Source organism: Crocuta crocuta, unplaced genomic scaffold (assembly GCF_008692635.1).
Source record: "Crocuta crocuta isolate KB4526 unplaced genomic scaffold, BGI_CrCroc_1.0 scaffold170, whole genome shotgun sequence".
NCBI lineage: Eukaryota > Metazoa > Chordata > Mammalia > Carnivora > Hyaenidae > Crocuta > Crocuta crocuta.
The window spans coordinates 3,483,036-3,501,577 of record NW_027527853.1 but is presented as its reverse complement, the minus strand read 5'-3'; the positions used below and the strand labels follow the sequence as shown (position 1 = coordinate 3,501,577).

At 40.5% G+C, this 18,542-nt stretch overlaps 1 protein-coding gene across 4 annotated transcripts; it reads left to right on the top strand.

The window, feature by feature from the left end:
* The first annotated feature begins 6 nt into the window (after positions 1 to 6).
* CCNJ (cyclin J) lies at positions 7 to 18,338 on the top strand. 4 transcript variants are annotated; one of them, XM_077779404.1, is made up of 6 exons: positions 7 to 124; positions 783 to 892; positions 5,924 to 6,134; positions 13,714 to 14,013; positions 14,137 to 14,260; positions 15,273 to 18,338. In XM_077779404.1, exons 2-6 carry the CDS (start codon positions 824 to 826, stop codon positions 15,682 to 15,684), a joined length of 1,116 nt encoding a protein of 371 aa, XP_077635530.1. In that variant the 5' UTR covers positions 7 to 124; positions 783 to 823; the 3' UTR covers positions 15,685 to 18,338. The 4 variants fall into 4 exon arrangements, with proteins under 4 accessions (XP_077635530.1, XP_077635523.1, XP_077635513.1 ...); XM_077779397.1 differs by having other exon boundaries at positions 14,134 to 14,260; XM_077779387.1 differs by having other exon boundaries at positions 14,101 to 14,260.
* The last annotated feature ends 204 nt before the right edge of the window (positions 18,339 to 18,542 follow it).

Sequence of the window (18,542 nt, the reverse complement as noted above, 5' to 3'; positions counted from 1 at the left end):
GCGAGCGCCCCGGCGCTGGGCCCGAGCTGAGGCCGGCGCTTTGCGGCCGACTGTCCGCGTCATGAGCGGGGCCGGCGTCCCCCGCACGCCGGCGGGGCTGGGGCTGTGAGGGCCGCGGTTCCGGGTAAGAGAGGCCGCCGTGGGGACCGGCGGCCTGTGCTGGGCGCGGGGCACCGAACCCACCCGGCCCGGCCTTTTGTTCGCTTTTCTGTGGCCGCGCGATCCCGTGCGCTGCTCTAGGCGAGGTGGAGGCGGCCTGGGTGCGCGCTGGGCCCGGCGGGGGCCGCAGGGAGGTCCCCCGGGGGGAAGAAGCGCCCGAGCGGCTGCCGCTGGAATCCGGGGCCGGGCGGGCATTCGTCTGCTGGTTTATCCGAGGGAGGTTTTCGCCTCGGGGGATTTTCGACTGGTGTCAGTCTCTCCGCTGCCCGGGGCCGGCGCGAGTATTCGAACCCGGGACGCAGGGAGCCCCCAGTCCGGCCTCCGCCAGCAGCTTTCTTTGCACGCACCAGGGACCGTGCCTGGGAACTCGGGCCCACGTTGGTCCCCTTTGCCCGGCACCCAGGCCGGTAGTTTTCAGCGCGTGCCCGCTTCCTCCTGACTGGGTAGCTCGGGCCTTACGCGCGGCATCGGGGAATTGGTTTGGATCGGTGCTGGCTTTAGGACGAGTCAGGTGAAGGGGAGCAGCCACGCAGGGTGGCTTGAGGTCACACCCCTCGGGGAGGGGGCGCTGAGGGTCGTGTGGAGGGAGCCGGCCTTGACCGCGTCTGGGGTGTGTCTTACAGACTGAAGTTGCCGCTTCTGGCCAGGCGCGCCGCCGGGTCCCATGGAGCTGGAGGGGCAGTGGTGGCGGGGACAGCTGGCCGCCGACATTCATCAAGCGCTTCGATACAAGGTAATCTCGATGCCCGGTTTTCCATTCAGTGTTTTGTGCCAGTTAGTATAAATCGCGGCTCCCTGGGAAGTCGAGTCACTAGTTTCCAGACCAGAAAAGGCGAGTTTGGTTATTTGCTCGAGGTTAATTAACTCCTGGGTTTCTTCCCTTGGATGTATCAGAAGAACCTGTAACTTAAATGAGGGTGGAGCGTGGTATTTGGGAGAGGTAAGGTGGAACATGGATTTGATACTGTTTTTAAACAGATGTGTGTGCCGGCTTTTTATTGGGCAGGGTAGCCCTGGTTCTGTAGTTGCAGTTGCGTTCCGCTGTTAGATCACATTTGTACATAAATTCCCCAGCCTGTCCACTAACCTGCTGTAAGAGTTTGGACAAGTTACTTAATCTTTTCTTTCCCAATTTCCTCATCTGTAAAATGATTCATAATAATAGAATGAGGCTTGTGGGGAGATTGTGAAGATTAAATGAGTTGATACTGTACATGTGCGTTAGAGCCCTAATAAAGCGATAACTTATTTTCCCTGAGCTCTCCCAGATTTGGGGGCTCTTCAGAATGCCTTAAGGTATGAGTTAGCTGCTCCTTCCAGGTAACATAAGGCAGAAAGTAGNGGGGTGTTGTACAATTTTCTAGTGCCATGCAAAATTCTGTTAAGTAACAATTTTACGCTGTATATCCCGTCTCATCATAATGGGTCATCTCTGCCTCTTTGACAACCAGAAGAGAGACCACATCCAAAACTGTCCCTAACTTGACTCAGTTTCACCCTGGATAGAGAGGGCCATTTGTTATGTATAGAAAATGAGAAAGAAGCAAAACAAAAGGGATACTGATGGGGCACCTGGGTGGCTCAGTCGGTTGAGCATCCGACTTTGGATCAGGTCATGATCTCACAGTTCATGGGTTCGAGCCCCACCTCAGATTCTGTGCTGACAGCTCAGAGCCTGGAGCCTGCTTCAAATTCTGTGTCTCAAGCTCTCTGCCCCTCCCCTGCTTGTGCATGCGCATGCTCTCTCCCCCCCTTCTCTTTCTTTCTCTCTCAAAAAGAAGTAAGCATTTAAAAAAATAAAAGGGATACTGACTGTTGGAGTTAAGAGTTCCTGGATGATCATGAACTTGTATCTTCACTTTTTTTTTTTAACCAGATTAATTACATTAGAAAACCTAATGCTGACTTAAATTGTTACAACTGTACCCATTTCTAAGGTTTGAGTTTGAGATTTCTAAATGCTGTTTATTAATTCTGTCATCAATACACCTCAGCCCCCTAAGAGGTTTTTTGTACCACAAAAAAAGTCTCAACTGTGGAATAGTTCTCTGAAATGTTAAGAAAACAGTTTCAGGTTTTCCATATACTTTTGATTTTTTTAAAGATGTGGTCTTTTAGTTTAAGTTTATTTATTCATTTTGAGAGAGACAGAGCCAGCAGAGGAGGGGCAGAGAGAGAGGCAGAGAGAATCTCAAGCAGGCAGTGAGACTGACAACTGGGAGCCCGATGCAGGGCTCAAACTCACAAAACTAGAGATCATGCCCTTAGCCAAAACAAGAGCTAGACACTTAACCAACTAAGCCACCCAGGCGCCCCTGATCTTTTAGTTTTAAATGTCCTCCTTTTCTAAATGTCAGCCCTTTATCCCTCTGGAATGTGATGAAATTAATTGTTTTTTTGTTTTTTACATTTATTTATTTTTAAGAGACAGAGTGTGAGCAGGGGAGGGGCAGGGAGAGGGAGACACAGAATCTGAGACAGGCTCCAGGTTCTGAGCTGTCAGCACAGAGCCTGATGTGGGGCTTGAACCCACGAACCCATGAGATCATGACCTGAGCTGAAGTCCGATGCTTAACTGACTGAGCCACCTAGGTGCCCCTGAAATTAGTTATTTGATGTTAATGATACTTTTATTTTTTTGAGTGACAGATTTCCATGGTATGGATATTATGTGTAATTTTAATCCTAAGTGATGACTTTGAGTTAATTTTGTCAGTTGAGGTTGGGAGTGGATTTTTTTTTTTTCCTAGCAGATTTGTTAAATACTTTGTGTATTAGGCTCTGAGGGTGACTGAAGGAATAAGACACAAGCCTGTACTGAAGTTGCTTATGAACTATTGGCACACAGGGGGCCTGAGGGAATGCCACTGAAAATTACCTTGGGTCACCTGTGGCATGCTACCCTGGGTTCTTATTTTATCTTTAAGCACTGTGTAAGTCACAATTGACACAATGGCCACATTTGTGAATAATTTATGTTAATTGGTAAAACTTGAACCTTGTGGCACTGGAGAGACCCCTGTTTGTAGTACACTGAAGTCAAGAAAAATTAAAATGAACTTTTCTCATAAAAAAGTTATTTCCATATTATTAATCAGGTGATTTAGTTGGATAGTCATAGGCTTATTTATTTATTTAACAAATTGGAGTACCTGCAGTATATAAGGTACTATGCCAGGTGTTAGAATGGTAATAGTGAATGAGACAGATGTGCCTCTGCCTTTGTGGGGTCTAATCTCCCATAACTTAGCATCTCAATTTAGGTCTTCCTTGGCACAGTTGCCATTTAGACACTGTGAAAGGAATTCTCTGTTTAGATCCAAGGTGTATGGAGGAATAATTGCTTGGACCAGCATTGTATCTACTAGGGAAGGGTAAAAACTACAGCAAATGGAAATTCTCTTCAACCTCAAATCCAGCCGTTCTGTTTTTGTTTTTGGGTTTTTTTTGTAAAATATAACCACTTTCTCCTCTGCGACCCCCCAAAACCCCTATAAAGCAATTTCTTACACCCTTGTGTCTTCTTCTCATGTTATGCTATGTATACTGATGTCTTTGGATGGCTGGGAAGTATTTTCAGGAGTCTTTATGACAGATGGGAACAATGCTAGCTTGTGAAAAACATTCCGAAAATACCCACAGAGTTGTGTTTACATTTGTGAGTATTCCTTCTGTGCCTTTATTTCCATCTTGTCGGGACAGTGGCCCTTTCTGAGAAAGGGATGGCATTTGGGATGGTGAACAGACTAGTCCTTAGACTGGAGAGAGAGATGACATGTTCAGGTCTCAGTACTTTGGTCCCATGGGATCCTGAGAAGCAGATGGGAACAAGAGTGTAAAATTCTAGAGTATCAGGAATAGACATTATAAAAACTTGTTAGCTGAGAGAAGCACAGGTCATTTTTTCATGCTTGCGTAACTGCAGTATCTGGACAAAGAAAACTAAATCTGACAGCCATCTGGTAAGCACTTGTACTTTACCATTTAAAATGAGGTTAGATTTTCTATCTGTGTTCTGTAATATCTTGTGATTATTATATCCTAATCTTTGGTTTATTAGACTACCCTATCATATTTATATTAAGATTTCCTGATATCAAGCCATCTTTGCATTCCTGAGATATACTACAATTGATGGTGATGTATTCTTTGTATATACTACAAAAATTACATTGGCTAACATTGTATCTAAAGTTTTAGCTCTTATTAGGTTAGACGGATATGTAAGTTCCATTTTTTGTGTTTGTTTATTGTTGTAAAGTTTTCACAATATAAAATTTTAACCATATTTAAGTGGATAGTTCAGTGACATTAGGTATATTTACATTGTGCTACTTTTACCTCTCCATCTTTAGGACTTTTTCATCTTGAACTGAAATGCATTTTGTTTATCCATTCATATGTTGATGTTTGTTTACACCTTTTGGCTTTTGTGAATAATGCTGTCACTATAGAGGCACAAATATCTGAGAACCTACTTTCCTACTTTTAATTCTTTTTGGTGTATACCTAAAAGTGGAATTGCTGGATCATATAATAATTCTACATTTAATTTTTTTGAGGAATTGTAGTACTGTTATTCAGTGGCTATACAATTTTATATTCCTACCATTACACAAAGGTTCCAGTTTTTCACATTATCACCACTTGTTATTTTTGTTTTCTGTGTTTTTTTTGTTGTTGTTGTTTTTTAATAACAGCAATGCCAGTGGGTTTCAAGTGGTATCTCGTAATGGTTTTGATTTGCATTTCCCTAATGATTAATAATGTTGAGCATCTTTATATGTGCTTATTGGTCATTTATATATCTTTGGAGAAATGTTTATTCAAGCCTTTTGCCAATCTTTAAGCAAGTTGTTTGTTTTCTTGTTGTTGGATTGCACATATAAAAGTTCTTTATATAATCTGGATATTAAATACCAGATACATGATTTGCAAATATTTTCTTCCATTCTGTGGATTGCCTGTTCACTCTGTTGAAAAGAGTGAACTTTGATGCACAAAAGTTTTAAATTTTGATGAAGTCTAATTTATCTTTTTTTTTTTTGCCTGTTCTTTGAGGTCTGTGTAATTTCCTGCTATTGTGATACCTATTAGGTTTCATATTAATATTATGCTGAAATGAATATAGAACCTTTCTATCTTTATGTATGCTCTGGAAATACTTTAACAGTATAGAAAATTTCTAACTTTTGAAAAATGGATTCATATAATTCTGAGATTGAACAAGATGGGAAAAATGTTAGGTATATGAAAAGGTAATGGCAAATGAGAGATTCTAAAACTGCTGAAATGGAAACATGCTTAGAGGATACTAGTGGATGAATACTTGTCTCTACCCTCCACATCTCTACTAGGAGCATATTCACTGCCTGTTACTTTTTACCCCAAAGCTTTGAGCCTCCTGGTGTGAGTGTGTATTTGTGGTGTGGTTGGGTTTTTTGTAAAAAAATGTTTTACTGAAAACACCCAGTAGGGAAAACACGCTATACAAAAGTCTTGCTGGAATATATCCCTTCCATAATACAAGAAACATATATAATTTTGTCACATCACAGATGATTAAAAATAAGGAGAAAAGTTTGGTTTTAAATGTTAAATGCCATTCATTATCCTTCCACTCAGCTTTTTCAAATTTGTGTTTCCTTCAAGAAGTGTGTTAGCCACTTGTAACACTAATATATTGAGGGCAAAAGTTGTCTTTTTTGTAGGGATACTACTTCTACAGGCCATGTTAGACTAAATGTTGTTCCTCTTGATTTAGGAGCTGAAGTTGCCTTCCTACAAAGGCCAGTCCCCTCAACTAAGTCTCAGAAGGTATTTTGCTGACCTGATAGCCATTGTGAGCAATCGCTTCACCCTCTGCCCTTCTGCCCGACATCTTGCTGTCTATTTGCTGGACTTATTTATGGATCGGTATGACATCTCTATCCAGCAGCTGCATTTAGTTGCACTTTCCTGTCTGCTTCTAGCAAGTAAGTATGAACCTCATCTACATGACTAGAAGTTTCCATTGTTTAGAATAAAATAGATTCATAGGGAGCTCAGTGAAACATCACCAAGTTCCATTCATTCCAGTTGACTAATATCAGAAAGTTTATGTCGAAAGTGCTTCTTGGCATAATCATTCTTTTTTTTTTTCTNGAAAGTCGGACGCTTAACCGACTAAGCCACCCAGGCGCCCCTCAAGAGTCTTTCATGGTTTGCCTCTCTCCCTCTCCCCCGCTATTTCCCCCATTCTTTTCCCCCTTGGTCCTCCATTAAGTTCCTCCTAATCCTCCTATATGTTAGCATAATCATTCTTAACTAGACATTAAAAGACTAGCTCTGAAGTCTTTTAAAAACTTAGGTGTTTAAGCCCTACATCCTGAAGATTGTGATGCAAATGTCTAGGCCACTCCAGATCTATTGACTCAGAATCTTTATCATAGGGCTTGAGTTCCAAAGCTGATTCTGATATACCTTTCTATTCGAGAACCATTGCCTTAAAGTTCTCAACGAGGAAAAACCGCCCCCAGGAAATAGTTGGCATTGGGTGGAGACAGTTTTGGTTGTCATCACAACCTGGGAGGATGATACTAGCATCTAAGAAGTAGAGGGCCGGGATGCTACTAAATATCTATAATGCACAAGGCAGCCCCCTGCCTCCCCCCAGTAAAGAATTTCTGGCCCAAAATGTCAGTGGAACTGAGGTTGAGAAATTCTAAAAGGTACTATAGTCTTGTCTTGTGTTTTTAGAATACCTTTTACTGACTACGTAATGAGTTGGCCTAATGAACTGTAGGTTCACAGGCAGCTTCTACAAATGGGAAAGACTTGGCACAGCTCAGTGGTGGCCTGCAAGGTAGACTCTGATAAATCATGTTCTTTACCTGATGCAGCATGATGGGTCTTTTGGTGCCTCTTTCTCTTAGTTTCTTCCTGTAACTCATTTTATTGTTAGTACCTTGACTGAAGAGAAAGAGGGTGAGTAAAGGAATTATAATTGGGTTTTTCTTTTAGTGATGTCATTTACAGTAGAAATGTAATCCCCACTTCAGAGTACTGTCTTCATGGGATCTTGTGTTGGTGCTGTCTAAGGAACATTCCCCCTATATGTTACCACCAGAGTTCTTTCTATAGCAGTTTTGTGCTTTGACTGAAAGTAAACCTAAAACCAAATTCAGGCCTGTGTGATAATCCTTTCTGGCACTAATTTCTTCTCAGATTTTCTTTTTCTACCCTTATTATTCCTTTGATCTGACAACCTCAACTGCTTACTTTGTCTCCTTGGAGGGTTTTTTTTGTAAGTTATTTCAAATTCTTTGTGGACCACACTGAATATTCACAGCCCCAGGGGTGATGTCACCTGCTTGTGGGTTAAGGTAGAAACTCCTTAATGTAACACTTAGAACCTTGCATCTGGTCCCAGCTACCTTTCCAGTCTTCTCTTCGCACCCTATTCCCATGCACCTTGAGCCAAATTCTTACCAGAGTACTATTTTCTGAAAGTCTTTATTTCTCCTTTAATCTGTTGTCCTCTAAGATCCAGACACATCACCTACTCCTCTCCCCCTACCCAGAACACTGGAGAGGTAATACTTGTACGTTTATAATTAACCTTTAATTTAACCTTTAATTAAGGTTTCATTCTCATAAGCAATCTTGTGTACAATTTTGTATGTGTTTCATCACTGGCTGTGAAGCCCTTTGTGGTTTCATAGTTGGCATAGGACTGGAAGAACCCATACTTGACACATCGGATGTATGAGGATCCACAAATGGAATGGCTTCTTATCCTACAAAATGTTAGTTTATAACTGGATCAGTTTATAATAGACACTGGAAATCACGTACACAGGTTAGGTTATTTTATTTTATTAAAAAAAAATTTTTTTTTAATGTTTTATTTACTTCTGAGAGAGAGAGAGGCAGCATGAGTAGGGGAGGGTCAGAGAGAGAGGGAGATAAAGATTCCGAAGCAGGCGCCAGGCTCCGAACTAGCTGTCAGCACACAGCCCGACGCGGGGCTCGAACCCACAAGCCCTGAGATCATGACCTGAGCTGAAGTCGGACGCTTAACTGACTGAGCCACCCAGGAGCCCCAGGTTAGGTTATTTTAAAAACTTAAGATCATTAATGAAATATGATACTGCCTCTTGTGGCCATCACTGCTTTTACTGCTACCAAGCCCCATCTTACTTTATGCCTGAGATCCTTAATAGTGGTGCAGACCAAGTGGGAGATTATTCCTGGTGAACTGTGAAATTAGGAGTGATGCCAAGTCAGTTCATAGACTGGCTTAACATTTGTGACTAAAGTTTACTTACTGGTAACTTACCAAATGACTTAGGGGTCACTAAACTAGATATTCTTAAACTACATGTTATTGCTGAAGTTCAGTGGGTACTCTAGTTGAATAATCTAAGATTTCTGGCCACCATGCCATGTTTAGCATTGGTGCCAAGTTCTTGCCATTTCCACAATTTGGGGAAAAGATACTTTATTTGTGTACCGTCTTAGGGTGATTTAAATGGAGATTTTAATTGTTCTTGTTTTTTTAATTATCTGTTACTGTTAGTTTAAGATTATGATCAATTTATTTTATTGAAGATGATTTTTGCACATTTTCCAGGAACTAGCTTTAGGATTTGTATTTGCTGTAGTTTAAATATGAATTGTTGATCAGCTATTGCTGAGAGTCAGATACTCCTCCCTTTGTTCTGCTGACATCCCCTAATCTTTCTTTCCTGAAAGAGAAGAATTGTTTTTACATTGTTCTTTTCCACTGGATAATGAAGAGTGTGAGATAGGTATCCCCCAGGGTCTCAGCCCCTCCAAGTAGGCAGTGGTCAAGAGTTTAACCTGTTAGCTCTTTTTTTTTTTAATATTTTATTTTTGAGAGAGAGAGACTGCAAGTGGGGAAGAGGCAGAGAGAGGGAGACAGAATCTGAAGCAGGCTCCAGGCTCTGAGCTGTCAGCACAGAGACTGGCTTGGGGCTTGAACTCCCCAACCGTGAGACCATGACCTGAGCTGAAGTTGGTTAGGTTTCATAAACTTTGTTTAAGTCCTGCTTCTCTCCTCCCAGGATGATTGAACTCTGTTATGCTCACCTTCCCCCTCTGCTCCCTGCTTTAGGATAGGCAGCCTGTTGTGTAAAAGTGAAGAACAGCTTGCAGCTGACAGGACGGAGGGACAGTGGATTCTGCATATTAAATAGGATGGGAGGCTGTCAGTAGTTTGGCCAAAGATGGGGGCATATCTTGAGTTCCAGGTAATATCCGCATCCAGCTGCCTGCATGTCTGCACTGTTGGAGGTAGGAGGAAAGGTCCAACAGGCTGTCGCTGATGAGAGAGCAGTGCAGTGTGTTAGGGTAGCGATTTCAGTGGTGAATTTCCTTGGTTTGAATCTGTTGTTAGCAATATGCATTTCAACAACCCTTAAGTCTGAAGTTACTTGTCTGTAGAATGAAGATAAAGACACTTAACTGATAAAGTTGTGAGGATCAAGTAGGGTAAGATGTTTAAAAACACATGGGAAATTGAAGCATAAATGTTAGCATCATAACGATTAATTCTTCCATAAACTCTTCTATAATCTTTAGTGTGTCTCCCTAGCTCTAAAGATTCTGGCTCTTTCCAGAAAAGTCTGATTCATCCTGGGAGATTCTTAAATTCTAATTCTTTGTCATGTATACCCTGGCTTCCCTTGGCTTCTGTGATCAGCACTGAACTTGTAGAGAGCACGGAAGCAGTCTTGGATATGAGACTTCTGATAATTTGGTCAAGATATAGTGTAACTAAGAAATGATCTCAGAATCAGGATGAAGCCAAAAGTAAGATCATAGGCTATTAGTTATGAAAATCTGTGACAAGTGCTTATTTCTCCTTGCTTATCAGTAATGGGTTGACAAAACTTTTTACTTTATTATCTAAAAAGTGAAAATTTTATCTCATAGTTGACTTGATTTACATCTTTTTAATGAGAATACTTACCTTTTTTTTTTAATGTGAATAGAACTTTTTTCCCCTATGAATTGCCTCTTTCTGTTCCTTGTTTTTCTCTTAGATTGGTAGTCTAACAAGTTTGTGAAAATTCTTAGTATATATCAAAGATGACTAGTATATATCAAAGAGCGTACAGTGACATAGGATCCTGGCTCCTTCTGCATGTATTTGCCATTCACTGCTGGCTTTGAAAATGTGCTGGTTTCCATAGCTGATCTGAGCATTTCCTATAAAGGAAAGAAAGCCTGATGTTTTGTTTCTGTGGCGTCTAATTCTTTATTTTCTGGGAAGCAGATGTGAATTTCCTGTGCCCTTATTTCCTGTTTGGGGCCTATATCAATATAATCACATGGCTTCTGGTATTTCCTTTCAATTGAAGAAACTGATCTTTGTGATCTGTATGTGGTATTGCAGATAAGTAGATTTAAAATACCCATGCTCATAGCTTTCAGCACAACAAAAAAGATGGCTATGAATGCAGGTACTCACACTGTCACACATTTTTAAGTCTTTTAATATCTATGTATGAGAGTATATCTCTATCTATAATGAAAAAGTTCCAAAAAACTTAAGCCTGAATAAAATCCCAGTTATGGTTATTATGCAGTACACAGGTGGTTTTTCACTTTGTAAGTCAAGGTGCAAAGGCTTTCACACTTGTAATCGCCAAGTACTTTATAAATACAGAAACCCCATAGATGTTTAATAATACAGAATTCTGTCTATTTTGATAGTTGTTGTCCCCATATAACCTAGTGTCATACTTTGATCTAGAAGTACCGATTTGGGAATTCAAACATGAGTCTTCCTTTTGGCTTCCATTTTTGGTTTGGTTCAACTTACTTGACCTTGAATGAATCAACCAACTTCACTGCCTTGGTTTTTTGAGCTTTGAAACTGGTCTTAGACAATTTTGTTTTCAGTGTTGAAAGTTTCAAGGAGATAATACGAAACATTCTTGATCCTTGAATTAAACAGTGAATTATAGTGTATTAATTTCTTCAAAGGAACTTCAAGCATGATGTAAATAAACACATTAATTTTTATGATATTCCTTTGAAGTACACTGCGGGTGTTGCTGCTGCTACACAAATGGCAGGGTACTTTGAAAACCTTAATGATTCATCCAGAGGGATTGGACTAAATTCCTGGGACATTCTCCACTCTGACACTGAGAACAGGGGGTTCCTTTCCTTTATCTTTATGCAATGATTATACTCGATGGCCAGCTCATAAAGACCACTTCAGTGCCCTCAGCCCTACAAAGTATATCGTATTGGAAACACCTGTGAAATTCATCTGTATGTGATTTGAACTGGGAGGGACTGTCTAGATTCTTTAAAAGTCTGAATTGTATTGGTTTTGTTTGTTTGTTTTTTTATCAGCTCCTCCCCGTAGCAGTATATAGTTAAGAGTAATTTAGATCTAAAGATATTGAAAATTTCTGAGGCAGGAGAAAAATTCTCTTTGGGCTTGGACTCACCTAGTGTAGAAGACCACTTACCCCAGTTCCTCTATTCCCCAAGCACAGACCCAAGGTAGCCAGCAGTGCTTTTTCAAAACAGTGAAACAAAAAATTTTGTATAGTTATATGTAGCATAGTCTAACAACTATAATTCTGAACAAGTATAAAAGCTATTGTGAGAAATCTATATGATAGATTGTATTATATACAATACAATTAGAAATAATTGTAATATTATATGATTGTTTTATTGTAAAATAGAACATAATACTAGAAACTTTAGTTAATAATTTCCCTTCTTCTGTGACCAAATCCAAAGAGACTTGAAGACAATTCTTCAGTTCTTTTTTTTTTTTTTTTAATGTTTTATTCATTTCTAGGAGAGAGAGAGACAGCGTGAGCAGGGGAGGGTCAGAGAGAGAGGGAGTCACAGACTGAAACAGACTCCAGGCTCTGAGCTGGCAGTCAGCACAGAGCCCGACGCGGGGCTCGAACCCACGAACCGCGAGCTCATGACCTAAGCGAAAGTCGGACGCTTAACCGACTAAGCCACCCAGGCGCCCTGACAGTTCTTCGGTTCTAATGCTGCATCTGGAAAACCAGACTAGTACTGGATAGTTTGAATTTTCTCCAGCCGTAAGTTCTAGAGATCCCCTAAAATGAATGATTTATATACAGGAAAATTAAAGTATAAGATAGTACATTAATAATCTATAGAAACATTATTCTGGGGCTGGAGAGGGAATTTTATTCCTCAGCTGTACATTTAGATGAATATTTCCTGAAAAGAAGTTAATGCCTTGGAATAATAAAATACAGCCATCAGAATGTCTGCTGTTTTGCAGGGAGATACAAAAGTATATATAAAGTATTCTCCTGTCCTTTTTTTGGTAAAAGACATAGCTAGGTTTTGTTTGAATTCAGAAGAGGACACTTTTCTGTGGAATGAAAATGACTATTAGATATTCACCCAGTTTTTTCTCCCACTACCTCTCTCTAGAATTGAGATTGTGCTGAAAATAAGCCAGGATAAAACACTTGAAGTTTTTATTTATTTATTTTGCAGGAGGAGCGGGGGGAAAGACCAGGAAAGGGACAGAGAAAGACTTCCAAGCAGGCCTTGCTCTGTCAGCACAGGGCCCAGTGCGGGGCTCAAACTCACAAAACCTAAGATGACCTGAGCCAAAACCAAGAGCTGGGTGCTTAACCAACTAAGCTACTAAGGCACCCCTAAAGCCTAGCAATTTTTTATTTCAGATAACTCCATGGCATGAAATTCTTTAAACTTCTTCTATTCTGAAATAAAAACCTGTTGGGGTCCCTGGGTGGCTTAGTGAGTTAAGCATCTGACTTTGGCTCAGGNCCTGACGCAGGGCTCGAACCCACAAATGAGATCCTGACCTGAGCTGAAGTCAGGTGCTTAACTGACTGAGCCACCCAGGCGCCCCTTGAAAATAAATATTAAAAAAAGTTTTTATTTTTTATTTATTTATTTTTTAATTTTTATTTATTTCTCGGAGAGAGAGAGAGAGGGACAGCATGAGCAGGGGAGGGTCAGAGAGAGGGAGATATAGACTCTGAAATAGGCTCCAGGCTCTGAGCTGGCAGTCAGCACAGAGCCCGACGCGGGGCTCGAACCCACGAACCGCAAGATCATGACCTAAGCGAAAGTCGGACGCTTAACCGACTAAGCCACCCAGGCGCCCTTAAAAAAAGTTTTTAAATAAAAGCCTGTTCTTCCATTGACCACTCACCAAAAGAAATTTCCTGGAAAGATTGTGCTGGTGATTTGAGAGTTATTGTTTCGTTGGCACATATGACTATTTTCATTACATAGTATGACATAAAGCAGAATGTTTACATGTTTCATTCTTTTTTTAGAGGTGGGTAGGGATTAGGGGATGGTGACACAAGGAGAAAAAGCCTACAAAATATGAAAACCAGAGTTTTGGCACACTTGTTTCTGCCCAAGGGAGGAGAAAGAATGTCTTTGGATCTAAGTCTTTGCAGTAAGACAGCAAATCCCATTTAAGTGACCAGACCTATAAAGATCACTTGTGTAACATTTACCCTCTCTGTCTTTCCCCCCTTTTCTTATAAGGTAAATTTGAAGAAAAAGAAGATAGTGTGCCTAAGCTGGAACAGCTCAACAGCCTGGGTTGTATGACTAATATGAATCTAGTATTAACAAAGCAAAATTTGCTACATATGGAACTGTTATTATTAGAAACCTTTCAGTGGAACCTCTGCCTTCCAACAGCTGCCCATTTCATTGAGTATTATCTCTCTGAAGCAGTACACGAAACAGATCTTCATGATGGCTGGCCAATGATTTGCTTGGAAAAAACTAAACTCTACATGGCCAAGTATGCAGATTACTTCCTGGAAGTATCTTTGCAAGGTGAGTCATTGTGGACGCCAGTAAGTGACTTGTGATCTTGTGACTTGTGTATTCTGTTGCTTAAGTTCATTTTTGATGTCTCCACAGATTATGCCTTTCTAAATTATGCACCTTCTTTAGTAGCTGCTGCGTGTGTGGCTTCTTCAAGGATTATACTTCGTCTTTCTCCAACATGGCCTACGAGACTGCATCGTCTTACTGCTTATTCCTGGGATTTTTTAGTGCAGTGCATTGAACGGCTGTTGATGTAAGCCTCCTTAGTCTTGTGTTTGTGATTTCTCAGTTCTTTTCTTCATGTACAAGGTCCTGAAAAGAAGCTTTTTAAACAGTTTTTCTTAATGTTTATTTTTGATAGAAAGAGAGAGAGTACAAGTAGGGGAGGGGCAGAGAGAGGGAGACACAGAATCCGAAGCAGGCTCCAGGCTCTGAGCTATCAGGGCTCGAACCCATAAAACAAGAGATCATGACCTGAGCTGAAGTCACTTAACCAACTGAGCCACCCAGGTGTCCTTCTAAAAAGAACTTCTTAAAAGCACAGAGCTTTTAGGATATTGGTTCTGACAGTTGCTAGCTGCCATGAGCAAGCCATTTTATGAGTAGTACTTGGTGGAAAACTATACTTTGGCTGTTTTTCAGTGAGAGGCTCTTCATTGCTCTCGTGATTTGGGGTACATGATAAGGAAAGGAGTTGCTCTTACATGAGACCACAACTCATCAGTCCAGGCAAATCTTGCCTTTTTCCCCATTTCCACATCTTTAAATTGTGGGACCACCAGGATGTCACCAAAGTGGCAGCCATGTTTAAGTGCTTATCGTGGAAAAGTTTCCCAAGCTGGAAATAGGCCTCAGAGCTACCAGCAGCCAGTTCCCAAGGTTTGTGCTAAAGGAAGGAGCTTTTAGAAGGATAAGAGTAAAATCTCACTGTTGTTTAAATTATGGTTACAATTACTGCTACCTGCTCAGTGGGGCAGTCCATGGAGTAAACTGTTGAAGAGTTGAAGTAACATTGTAATTTTTTTAATGTTTATTTATTTTTGAGAGACCAAGCACGAGCAGGGTCAGGGGCAGAGAGAGAGGGAGACACAGAATCCAAAGCAGGCTCCAGGCTCTGAGCTGTCAGCAAAAAGCCCAGCGCAGGGCTCGAACTCCGTGACTGCGAAATCATGACCTGAGCCGAAGTCGGCTGTTTAACTGACTGACCCACCCAGGCGCCCCGAGTTAAAGTAACATTATTAACAGTTTTCTTTCTCTCCACGCAGTGCTCACGATAATGATGTGAAAGAGGCAAACAAACAGAGAGGACAGGCAGGATCCCAGCCAGCACAGCTGAGTGTGTTCCAGTCAGCCTCCCAGCCCTCGCGGCCAGTTCACTTTCAGCAGCCTCAGTATCTCCATCAGACGCATCAGCCCTCGCTGCAGTATCGGCATCCTGTAGCGGAACAACCAAGCTGTCAGCAGATTGTATCTACCACACACACCTCATCTTACACACTACAGACGTGTCCTGCTGGCTTCCAAACTAGTGTTCAGGGCCTTGGGCATGTGCAGACTGGTGTTGGGATGTCCCTGGCAATACCAGTAGAGGTTAAGCCCTGTCTGAATGTTTCTTATAACCGGAGTTATCAGATAAATGAACATTACCCTTGCATTACTCCGTGCTTTGAAAGGTGATTTTATGGGAAGCTAATACCTGACCCAGACTGTTTGTGACTCGAAGTTCTGGGGCAAGCTTTTTGTAAACTTCTCTTCAAAAGGAAAGGGATCCAGATTGCATCAGAACTCTTCAGATACCAGCATCTGCCAGGAAGACTGAAAACCCCTTTCAGCGCACCACGAGTACCTGGGAGGACCGAATAAACACCACAAACACTGTAACAGTATGTATATCGAATCCTGTTGAAACACATCCCTATATGACAAAAATTCTCAAGCCCTGGCTGACGGTCCAAATATTTCAAAAATACTACAACAGAAAATTTGGACAGACTCCAGATCGCCATTTTGAGATTGGCCTGTGGTGGGCTCTGGGCCCAGTGTTGGCTTAGAGGTCAGAGACTAATGTTTATCTGTGGACTTGCCAAATGGTCTTTTTATGAAGGAAAGTTACAGTATTAAGTTTTGAAGAGGTCCTTTTTTTTATTCTGCAGTTTTGAGTTATATTTTTGATCCACAAATGAATTTTTTACTAAGTTTAAACTTCTGAATTGCTATGCTATACCAATCTGTGCAGTAAAAAAAATTTTTTTAGATGATTCTATATAATCCTATCACAATATAAGTATCTGGATTTATGTACTAAAATTAAGGGTGGATTAACTCTCTTAAAATCATGCTCATAAGTTTTTCTTATTTTTTTCCCCGAAGTAATCAACCTCAGTCAGATCTTTAGAATTAAAACACATTTAACTCAGGGAATTTGTACTACTTGGAAACACTTAACTGTAATGCAACACACTTTGGGAATGTTATAGAATGAACTACCTTTATAACATAGGTTAAAATACTCTTGCTAGGATGTTTTCACATGAGAACATAATTGTAGCTTGAATGAATGAAGTGGTTCCTATCATTCATAATACATATAGAGGTTTTGCATTTCTCGGTGCAATCAATGACTTTTACTCAGAATTGATGTTACTCTAGAAGTTTTTTCAAGGGAAGACATAACTGTAAACTGTCAGTACTAGAATGAAGTCCTGTAGGTTTATTTTGAAATGGAATGTGGCCCAGGGTAGTTCTCAGGTTGTGCTAGAGCAGCACTTTGTTACGTGGAAGACAAGTTTTATAAGCAGCCTTTCCATCCAGCCAGTCAGTGTAAGCAGGTAAAAGAACTGATTACTAAATTTCAGTAGCCACTTTCATTACGTTGGCCACAGAACTGCCCTGGGACATTTTGCTGTGTTGGTCATGAGTGAAAACAGCAATAATAAGTCATTACAGCAAAGGCAATTTAGGGGGAAAGAATTCAGAGGGAATAAAAAGGTAAAAAGAATGAAAGCATTGTATTGAATAACTGAAACTGTATACATTGTGCTCTTATCTGTGAGAGAAGAGAGATTTGGTGGAGGGAAGCTTTCTGATTTAAAGATTAGTAAGGTGTGTCTTTTTGTTTGTGTGTTCTTTTTTTTTTTTTTTTAAACATAGCACTTGAATAGAAGGGAAATTGCATGGCAGGTATGTGACTGCCACAATATGCATTGAAGACAATATTATAAAGACGGTGTGGGTATGCAGCAGGAGTCTCAGTACTCAAGCCAATGGCTTTTGGTAGGAAGGGAAGGGACTCAATGCAGTAGTGGACTGACCCCGATGGCTCCCGTGGGTAAATGTGGGTGGGTGGCTTCTGCCAGCGTGAATTCTTAGAGAATGTCCTTTCCTTCAAAGAATGGTAACTTGTATAATTAGAGTACATACAGCATGATGTGGATTTATTAGTCTGGTAGATTAAAAACCACTCAGGTAAGAACAGTCACTCATGGCAGTTTTCAAGCATGAAAATTGTTTTCTGAAAGTATCATCACTTTTCCTCTTAGAAGGCTGCTAATTGGATTTTGGTAGTTCTTACCTCAAGAGAGCTTGAATTACTTGGGGGAAAGTGGGTTCAAAAGAGAATATATCTTTCACATTCACATTCAGAACCCAGCACCTGGAGCCCAATTTTCAGTATTTTAACTACCTCAATAATGCTATGAATGTAAGATACTGGGATAGAGATCCCAACTTGAAACAACAGCCGGTGCCTATGGTAACTTAATGTCTTGTCAAATGCTTTTATTGATTGGTTTAAATGTCATTCTTGTTATAGAAGAATATGCCTTTTAAAAAAGCTTATAACACTTTCCCAGTTTATATTTAAAAAAGCTAAAGAACACTGGATTAATTTGGGGGGGTAGAATAAAATAATTAATTGGTTATATTGCTGCATACCCGGGGTGGGGTGGGGTGGTTGGAGAATCAGAACTATTTTTAAAACATTAGGTTTCAATATAAATACAACTCACAACTGCTAGCCTTGGGGGATGGGGGTGGGGGGAGTTGTGTGGGTTTTGTTTTGTTTAATTTATTGGTTAGTCTTTAAAGTAGGTCTTTTTTTTTTTTTTTGAGATTACTGGACCATCATTAAATATGTACTGTGAAGAGATTAATGATATGTATAAAGGGCTTTACCAAAGTCCACTAAATAAACACTACTCAAGTACAGACTGCAAACCAAAATGTATCTGTGTTGTGACATTAATTGCAAATAGTGAGTATGGTGCTAAATTCTACACCAATGGAATTAGATGAGTGCTATGCACTTAATTTTAAAATAAAACTAGTTTTCAGTAAAATGGCTTTAGTGTTTTGTTTTAAATATAAATTTGATATGTGTTCGTAGTGTCAGTGAGCCACGTCATCATGTTACTCACACTTGGAATCCTAATTATATTTACTCAAAGCCGTCCAGACATAGAGTATAACCAAAGTGGTAGGAAACATTTGTCCATTGATTATGTCTTCCATACTGAGTATACACAAAAGTACATTGC